This window comes from Adiantum capillus-veneris, chromosome 20, assembly GCF_014529385.1.
Source record: "Adiantum capillus-veneris isolate H3 chromosome 20, ASM1452938v2, whole genome shotgun sequence".
Taxonomy (NCBI): domain Eukaryota; kingdom Viridiplantae; phylum Streptophyta; class Polypodiopsida; order Polypodiales; family Pteridaceae; genus Adiantum; species Adiantum capillus-veneris.
Genome location: NC_140950.1, coordinates 11,871,870 through 11,881,816, shown reverse-complemented (window position 1 = coordinate 11,881,816; position 9,947 = coordinate 11,871,870). Strand labels below are relative to the sequence as shown.

The 9,947-nt window shown below is 43.4% G+C and overlaps 1 protein-coding gene and 1 pseudogene across 1 annotated transcript; both read left to right on the top strand.

Moving 5' to 3' along the window:
• The first annotated feature begins 2,619 nt into the window (after positions 1-2,619).
• Positions 2,620-3,298, top strand: LOC147432101 (uncharacterized). Its single transcript, XM_086491882.1, has 2 exons — positions 2,620-3,239; positions 3,289-3,298. The coding sequence occupies exons 1-2, from the start codon at positions 2,620-2,622 to the stop codon at positions 3,296-3,298; spliced, it is 630 nt and encodes a 209-aa protein (XP_086348008.1).
• Positions 3,299-3,306: 8 nt separating this feature from the next.
• LOC147432100 (uncharacterized) lies at positions 3,307-4,357 on the top strand (annotated as a pseudogene).
• Positions 4,358-9,947: the final 5,590 nt, after the last annotated feature.

Sequence of the window (9,947 nt, the reverse complement as noted above, 5' to 3'; positions counted from 1 at the left end):
CTGGGAGCTTAAGAATGTGGATAGAAGATTTGCAGGAGATATTGAGAATCTTTTTTTCAAGACAATGAAAATTATCATCAGTAAGGTCCTTGGCTCTATATGGGTGCGTTTGCGTAAAGGTAAGTTGGGAGGCAAACAACTGCAAGCTAAAGATGTTCAATCAACAACCAATATCGAGCAACTACTTTCATCGCAAGTCGGATATAGTGACTTTGAGGATTTGCGGACTTCCACTGACTACAAAGCAAAATCTAAGCGCAATGTGTTTGCCATGATTAGACAATTAGGAAAACCCACTTTATTACATTCTCATGCGCTGAGCAAAGATGGAAGACATTGATGGATTGCTTGATTAAACTTAATCCAAATATTGTTGAAGACGATCAATCCAATAGGTGTGCTTACATGAGAACACTAGTCCGATCAGATCCTATAACAACAGCTCGATATTATGTCTACAGATTTAGAAAAATAAAGAAAGAACTGAAATGTGACAAAAGCATTCTCGGTGAGTTGATGGATTACTTCTTTGTCACTGAGTTCCAACAAAGAGGAAGCCAACATGACCATGGGTTGCTTTGGATAAAAAACGCGCCTGTATTTGGCATTGCTTCAAATGACGAGGTCGTGGATTTTATTGATTCATATATAACCACAAACAAGGATGAGCTTGGCGAATCCTTGAGATCTGTCCAGATTCACTCGCATCGCAAGACATGTAAAAAGCACAAGACTTTGTGTAGATTTGGTTTCCCACGACCACCCTCAAGAAGGACAGTTATCTTATGCCCGAATAATGTGAGCGACACAACAAGAAAACAAATTGTCGACAAGAAAAAACATATCGATGAGTAGCTTCTTGCTTTAGAACGTGAACCGACGCTATCGTTTGATGCTTGGTTAGAAACACTAAATATGGACGAAGAGAACTACCTCCAAGCACTTTGCATTAACATAACAGATCCAACACTTCTTTTGAAAAGAGACCCCAAAGACATTTTCACAAATAACTTCAATAAGAAACTTTGTACACTGTGGGATGCAAATATTGACATTCAATTTATCTTCAATGGACACGGTGCATCTGCATATTGCACATCATACATGACAAAAAATGATAGCTTTGTAAGCAAAGCAACCAGACACGTGGTTGAAGCTTGCAAGGAGGACAACTTACCAACATTGGAACGCTTGAAACGGATTGGTGGCGCATTGATCAACGCACAAGAAATGACTTCACAGCAAGCAACATACATTGCACTGTCGCTACCTTTGCATAGTGCTAGCAGAGAATTTGTGTTTATAAATGTTGATTGGAGCACCGAGAGGACATTGTTGTTAAAAAGAAGAGCCATGTTGGATTCTATGCAACCTGAGGACACAAATGTATTCTTCAATGACCTAGTCACAAAGAACGCTTACCGTCCACCTGGTCTACAGTGCTTGTGCTTGGCTGAATACGCTAGCAACTACAAGCTCGTTCGTGGCTATCCTCAAAAGAACAAAAAAACTCGCATTATTAGGTTTATTAATTCCAAATTGGAGAAGGACTCTGAGAGACATTATCATGAGCTTTGTTTATTGTTTTTACCATTCATTGGTGAAGAATCAACCTTTGAACCAACCCTGGCTCTTGGAGAGATAAATATATCACACACTTTACAATAATAAATGAAAACCGTAAAAAATTCTCAAGCTTGGAGACCACAACTTCAACCATTGTGGAGTCTTAATAAACACCTCAACAAGTGCAGAAACAATGCAAATTCACAAATACAATCTAGATCTTGATCTTCAAGGCCCTCCACTTGCAACAAGGCCGCTCCCTCTTTCTAAGAAACTAGCAATGCCGAATGAGCAATATCATTCATTAATCGAAAAATTAAACACTGATCAATGATCCCTTTATGATGACATTTTAACTAGGAAATGATTGAAGCCAACGGACCCTATCCTTCTTTTCTTGACGGGAGATGCAGGAACAGGGAAGACTTTTGTGCTGCAAGCTATAGTCCAAGGGCTGATTCGACACTACAACCTGGCGATTCAACTTGACATTGAACTCCCCACAGCTTTACTGATGGCATATACTGGCAAAGCAGCATTCAATCTTGGGGGGACAACAATTCACTCTGCATTGCGTCTACCACTTGTACTTCAACCCAACGTCAACCTCTCTTCTAGCAGCCTTGCTGAACTTTCACAATTATACAAAAAACTAGTTGTGTTCGATGAGGCCTCCTTGATAGGCAACAGGCTTCTAAGAATCATAGATACAAGGAAGACTTGAAGCTGCAGGCCTCAGATAACGCAACCCTAATTCACATGGCGAGGCATTTGCGCAAGAATCTCCTGTCAGGCCAAGCAGAGGAAGAAGAGTCTGAGGATGAAGAAGCCACTGCCATAGCCACAGCTTCAGTCCACAAACCAATAGAAAGGGAAGAAGAAGAAGCTACAGTACAACATGAGCGCCGCACAAAGAGGAGACACGATCCAAGACAAGAGCAACAAAGGGTAATAGAGGAGATTAGTCGTCAAACCGAACCTCAACCCAAGAGGCAAAGGCAAGTTGCTCCACACAGACAAAAGCATGAAGAGCAACTACAGCATTTGACTCGCATGAGTAGATTGGGACGAAGATTAGCTGAAGAACAAGTGAGAAGAAGACATGATGAAGAGGGAGCTCCACAAAAAGAAACAACTGCTGCTGTAGAAGAGGAAACCGTGCAGTACTCAGAGACGGTACAGCATATGGAAGTGGAACTAGAAGAAGAACTTCGAGCAGCTTATGAAGAGCGCCAAGTACCACGAGCATCCACAGAGGAGCCAGAAAGTCCGCTAGAGGACATTTCTACAAAGGAGGACTGGACATGCATGATAAATCTGGAAGCAGGCAACACTCCACCTCCTTCACCAAGACAAGATTTGGTTCCTTCACAACCATCTTCTCCACTAATAGCTCAACCTGCAAAAGTTAGCGAGCCAAGCCCGGCTCCTGTCGAGCAAAGTCCTCCAAGACCAGAAATCGCAGAAGAGGCACAAGAAGAAGGAAGGAGAGAAGCAGACTTGCCAATGCTCGCCAGAGATGAACAAATAGAAGATTGGAGAAACCGCGTGATCCGAGAAATCAATGAGATGGTAGAATTGTCGCAGAGTCAAAGCCAATTAAAAAGAGAGGAGGAGGAAAGAAGACGAAGTGTCCAAGACGAACTTGCCAAAGCCAGAGCAGACGCAAAGAAGTCGGAGGAAGAAAACCAAGCACTGAAGCGACAGATCCATATCCTCCAGACTCAAGTAAAGGAAGCGATGGAAGCAAAGAAAGTGGCCGAGGACAGAAACGCAGAAACTGAAAACCAAATGGCCATTATAAGAAAGGTGCATCAGGTGGCTATGGAAAAGCAAAGGTGGATGCAGGCTCAACTTGATGAGCTTCTCATGCAGCCGTTATTGGCTCCTCAACCATCCGCGCAGCCAACTCAGAGTATCGAAGGTCAAGAGATGCTCAGGGAGCTGGAAGCACTCAAGAAAGAAGTGGCGGAACTCAAGGAACAGAGAGAACTAATGACCCATGACAGCTCAAGCATCAAGAACTAATTTTGAAGAGATGCCAGAAATGGAACAGACTGAAGCAATAGACATAAAGGAACCTACACAAATCGAAGAGCCAATGGCCGAAGAACCCAGTGGGGAAATGGCTGCGGAAACTGAAGACAACGAACTGCTCCGCACTATGCAGCAGGAGGTAGAAGAAGAGCAAGAGCCTACTATCAAGGCATACAAGAAGTGGGAGTATGAGGTAGTGTCAGTTGCGGTGAAGCAGTATAAAAATGCACAACAGATCATTGACAGTATGATACAACCGTCCCTACCTTATCCTCTCCTTCGGCTCATCAATGCCATGCAGATAAAAGAATTGTTGCCTTCTTGCACTATGGTAGAGACAGGAGGATATGAACCTCTCACATCATCTGAAATGTCAGGCACTGCTCCTCTCAGGAATCAGCCAAATTGGCGGCTAACATGGTTCGCCCAGCACATGGGGTCTACCGTAGAATACAACAAGGCACCCAGGGCTCAAAGGATTAATCCAACTTATTGCCCAGTCGCCAGACGAAGGGTGTGGACACTGTTTCAACAGACAAAGGTCAGACATCCAAATTGGCTAAATTACCCAGAACTGCCACGACCCTCAGGATTCACTACGAATGCATACTTTGTCAGAGCCTGGAGGAGAACACAGGAAAAATTCAGGGGCGTTCCAGATCTTGCATGTGTCATGCTTACAAAGGCAGCTGATCTTTTTATCAAGATCTTCCAGACCTTCAAAGAAGACCTACCTGACGACACAACATGGTAACTTTTCTTAGAAGGCGACGAGGGATTGGCATATGATTTGACAAAGCAGCCAACTCATCACCAAATGATGGGACTATTTGCCAGATGCCAGTTCCTACCTAGCTCTTACATGATGACATTCGAAGAGCTATTTCACACAGGATTCTTCGAGGTGGACACACACTTGTTCAAGCCAGTCATCCAGAACTTGGCTTTGAGGTATGTAGCATTCAAAGATGCACAGAATGCAAATCCAGTGCATGAGCGGATCAGAGAAGCAGAAAACAAAGAGAGACAAGAAGAAATACGAAGAGCTATAGCAGCCCGACGACATTCCCAAAGCACCTAAAGAAAAAGCATGTTCGAGGACGGACAATGGATTAAGTGGGGGGGAGTGTTGTCGTCACATCACGACAAGGCGAAAAAGCATTTTTTATTTTCTGCAGTTAGCTTGTTTAGCAGACAGACTTGTATGTAATTTGGGGTTAGCAAGGACCAAATGTAATGATTTGGGGCATATACCTCCAGCTTGTAACATATGTACACAGTAAGACATGTGAGACCTATAGAGGGGTTGAATTTTGGAAGGAGGGACGAGTTTTTTTGGGGGACTATGAAGTGAAGAGAGCAGAAGAGGTAAAAGCCTCTTGACAGGCATATCTTTATGAATCCATATCTCTCTTTGTGCTAAGTATTTTGTGTGTGCAATGTTTATGCTTTGATCTACACTTTGATGTAAGTTGTTGCATGTAAAAAACAGTATAGGCAAACATCAGGACACTTTTTGGCCGTGTTGCTATTTTGCTCATATCTTGAGGTAGGAGTGTCCAAATTAGATGATTTTTGGTGCATGAGGTCAAGCTCACAAAGAGCTTTACACTGATGTCATCAATCGTCATTTTTCATGACCTGCAAACATCATTACGTTTTTTGTCCACGGCTTGTAAATTGCAGATCTAGGACATTCTAGCTTCCAAAAGTGCATTCTAGTGATACCATTGGCATTAGGGACCTTGTGGGGTGTTGAGGAGTGATTTTGGAACATTTTCATTTTTACAGCATTACGCCCTACATCATTACACGTATTTGTGTCAGGTACCCAGGTGCTACAGGTGATGCCAAAGTGTTGGGATATAGTCTAGACTTTCTTTTAGCATGTTTCCTTGCATTGTTGATGCCCAGAGGACCTAGTTTAGTGCCGGGACTCTTGTAGACGGAATAGCGCCGTGCTGACTAGAGAGTCGTAGCAAGTGCTAGCTTAAAGGACTCCATGGCTTGACAACCCATCGGGGCCTCCGACTGCCTATCCGTGGTCCATACTCCCTGTATCGACAATTAGTAAAGCTAGTTGTGAGACAGATCCACTATACTGCATAGAGTAGTGGTGACAATCCACGAGGCGCAGTGTTGATCCATGAGACGATATTGCGCCCGACAACACCGGCCGCCGTCCGGCCATAATATTCCGGCGAAAAGGAATATTCCGGCAAGGGGGAAAAAAAGTCTCGGGGGCTTCCACCCCCGGGACCGGGGCCCCTAAAGTTGCTCCTGATTTTTGGCTGTGAAAATTTTGGTTTCCGGCGAGTGATTTTCCTTCACGCACGATGGCTTCTCCTCATAATGGGGGCTTTATAAATGTGCGCTTTTACCACATAAAATTACAAGGATAAATCAGGCTCCATACTTAACACATTTGTCTCGCATACCTAATGGTGAAGCCTCTACTGGAGTCGATGATGAATTGCCCGATACTTCCTTATTTCTAGTCGAGACCATGTCTGAATGGAGTGAGAAGATTGTGAACTTTGTAGTTAATGGTTTTCCACCCAATTAGCTTCATAAAGACATAGCTCAAAAACTGTTAAAAGAATGTGAACCTTATTCTCTCATTGCAGGAACTCTCTACAGGATAGGGAAGAATGATATTCTTAGACGTTGTGCCCGTGAGGATGAGTGTTTATACATACTGCAAGAAGCTCACATGGGTATAGCCAGAGGACATTTCTTGAGGGAACTAACAGCTAGAAAGGTATTGCAATCAGGCTATTGTTGGCCTACCTTATTCAAGGATGCATCACTTTTTGCAAAAGGATGTGATGAATGCCAACGTTACAAGATCACACAACGAAATGATAAGATGCCCTGACATCCTGTTAAAGTGACTCAACCATTTGAAAAATGGGGTTTGGACTTTGTAGGCCCAATTAGTCCGGCAGCTCATAGCACTCAATGTCGATATATTATCGTTGCCATTGACTATGTGACAAAGTGGACGGAACCCAGGGCGACACGTAAGGCTGATGCAAGGTCAACTGCCAAGTTTCTCTTTGAGAATATTATTACAAGATTTGGTTGTCCCTTTGAGATTGTGAGTGACAATGGTACTCAGTTTATAAATTGAGTGATAAAAGAACTCACTATCAACTTCATGATAGCTCACAATAAGCATACAACAAGTGGGAGCAAAAGTCTCTTCATAATCTATGCCTTTTTGTTGTGCATAACCCTTTGCAACAAGTCGAGCCTTATGGCGATCGATCACACCATCCGGCTTGCGTTTCAACTTGTAAACCCACTTCATACCAATGGCCTTTTTGCCAAGAGGCAAATCACATAAAGTCCATGTGTCCTTTTCTATAAGTGCATCATATTTTGATTGCATGGCAGCCACCCAATTTTTTGAATTTTGTGCTTCATCAAAAGACAGAGGTTCCTCAACATCATGTAAGCTAGACACAACCAAAGCATAACAATTTGATGCATAAGATGCATGGCAAGAGCCTGAACGAGTACGACTAGACAAAGGTGCATCCAATTTTCTGTCACGCAAAGTGTGCACTAGCCATTTTGGCATACCTCTAGCCTGCTCATTTTCAGCCCTTTCCTCATCAAGTACATCATGTATCTGCATCAGTAATAGGCTGATCTATAACATTTTTGAAAACCCCCATAGGTTGTACATTTGCCTCATTGGAATTTACATTCGAACTTCCACCACTGAAAAGAGGCAACAAAGTGTCATAAATGTCCTGTGAGCTTACATTACTATCTCTAGTACATGACAATAAGGGTTGAACAGAATCTTCCACAAACATTACATCCTGTGAAACCAAAGTACGCTTTGTTTGCGGATGAGACAACCTGTAACCTTTGCTTTCAGCACTATAACCAACAAAAATACATTTTGACAGCCTTATCATCCAATTTTATGTGTTGCACTTGTGGCACTAAACCATAAGCCAAACAGCCAAAAACATGCATGTGCTCAATAGATGGCTTTCTATCATGCCATGCTTCATATGGAGTCATAGACTACAACGCTTTTGTAGGACACCTGTTGAGTACATAGATGGCACACATGACATCCTCGATCCAAAACGAATGTGGTAAAGCTTGACTCTTGACCATACATCTTGCCATTTCCGTAAGAGACCTGTTTTTCCTCTCAGCAACACCATTTTGCTGAGGCGTATACGGCACTGTACATTGGTGTTTTATCTCACGACTAGCCAAAAATGCATTAAATTCATGAGACATATACTACCCCCCTCGATCCGAACGGAGGGTGACCATAGTACATTTCGAGACATTTTCAACCATAGCCAGAATTGTTTGAAGCACATAAAAACTTCGGAATTCGCTTTAAGTGGAAATACCCATGCATGCCTGGAGTAATCATCAATGAAATTCACGAAGTACAGGTAATTGCCCAAGGACGGAGTTTGCATGGGCCCACAAACATCACTATGCACAAGCTGCAACCTGCATGTGGCCCTAACTGAACCATCCTTTGGAAACTTAAAACGCTACATTTTACCCAAAATACACTCTCACAAACATGTTTGATAGGTGCTTCAAGAGGCGCCAAAGAAGTAACCATATCAGATTTCTCCAAACACAACAAACTAGCAAAATTCAGATGCCCAAAACGTGCATGCCAAAGTTTTGCCTCTGAAATAGCCCTTGAATCTGCAACTGCATTTGCAAAATTTTGTCCACACTTGTCATACATAGTGAGCCTATACAACCCACGGTACAAAAGGCCAGATGCAACAATTTCATAACAAAACTGAGATCATGAATTGTACATGTGCGCTCCTTGCCGCACTGTCGAAGCAAGGGACTTGCCAATACACCGTATGCGAGCCACAAACGGCTCCAAGCACACAACAAGCCTAAACTAGCGAGCTCAAGAAAACAAAGGGTGTGTCACTCACCGCTCTACGCTCGCCTTCGTGGTGGATTCCTCGCCGCGATGAAGAAGAAGCTGCAGTCGTGCCGTGCTCAACCGCTTCGCCGCCGTCGTGCCTTCGTAATGCTCGATCGCACACACACTCTCCCTCTCTATCTCTCTCTCTCACACACACACAAGGAGGTGAAGAAGAAGAAGATGGAGATGGAGCAAGAGCACTCTTCAATTGCACAAATGAGAGAATGAGTAAAAATTAGGTTTAGTTGGCTTTTATAGGAGCTCACCCCATTCACACTTGGGCGCCCATGCTTAACCAACTAATCCCTTGAATGTCCAAGTTAAAGTGCGCCTCTCATCGACGATCACTCTACCTTTCCCTATTGGTCCGACAAGCCCGGTACCTGACTCTACCAAATACATAATACGCGTCCATCGTAGGTGATGGGTGTCCGTGTGCCGTGAGGGTTAACAGTACATCTGTCATCCACAAATTTGACTACAAGTCCAAGTCTAGCAAGTGCGGATACAGACAAAAGATTCTTCTTGATCCTAGGTACATAAAGTGCATCAACAAGTGTGAAAGAACTGCCATTTGCAGTAGTAAGCACAATCTTTCCAACCCCCTGAACCGGATAAGAGGCATTGTTGGCACAAGTGACTGAACTCCCATGAGGGACAGGCTCAAAAGAGGTGAACAATTCACGATGTGAGGTAATGTGCTTTGTAGCACCGCTGTCGAAATACCACACATGTGAATCTGCAGCAACTGACAAGCATGCATCATGGACATCAGGATTGTAAGTGCACTCTGCACTAAAATCCCATTCTACATCAACATCAGCATCACAGTCTCCTTTTACAGAAGACTCAACAATGGTTGCATTTGTAGTGGAGCTTGCATTTGCAGTGGAACCACCCTTTTTCTTCTTAGCCTCTTTGGCCTTCAACTTAGGACACTGCTTGATCAAATGATCATTACCTCTACAATAATGGCAACGCATCTTCTTTTTGCTCTTATCACCAAAATTTCCAGACGAATTGCTGCCAGCAGAGGCATTAGTGAAGGAGTACGAGCGGAAGTGCGACGCGAGAGAGAGTGCGAGAAGAAGAGCACGACGATATGGTGAACTCGCTCTACTGTAATGTGTAGAGCATAGTGAGTTCTTATTAGGTTTTTACAAAAGAATATGTGTACATACCTGGCGGCCCGCCCACTTACCTGGGCGACCACATTGGGCTTTATACCCCAACAACCTCCCACTTAAAGTCCAATGTGGTACTTTAAGTGTGAGAGAAGCTACTATACAAGCTAATATACAAGAGATGTAGAGAAGTGATGTACTACCCTACACCTAACTGCTTGTGAAAATGCACAAAGCTCTTTGAGGGAAGTCCTTTTGTAAGTAGATCAGCAGGATTT

Coding starts and splice junctions, on each gene's coding strand:
- LOC147432101 (XM_086491882.1), top strand. CDS start 2,620: ATGAGTAGATTGGGACGAAGATTAGCTGAAGAACAAGTGAGAAGAAGA.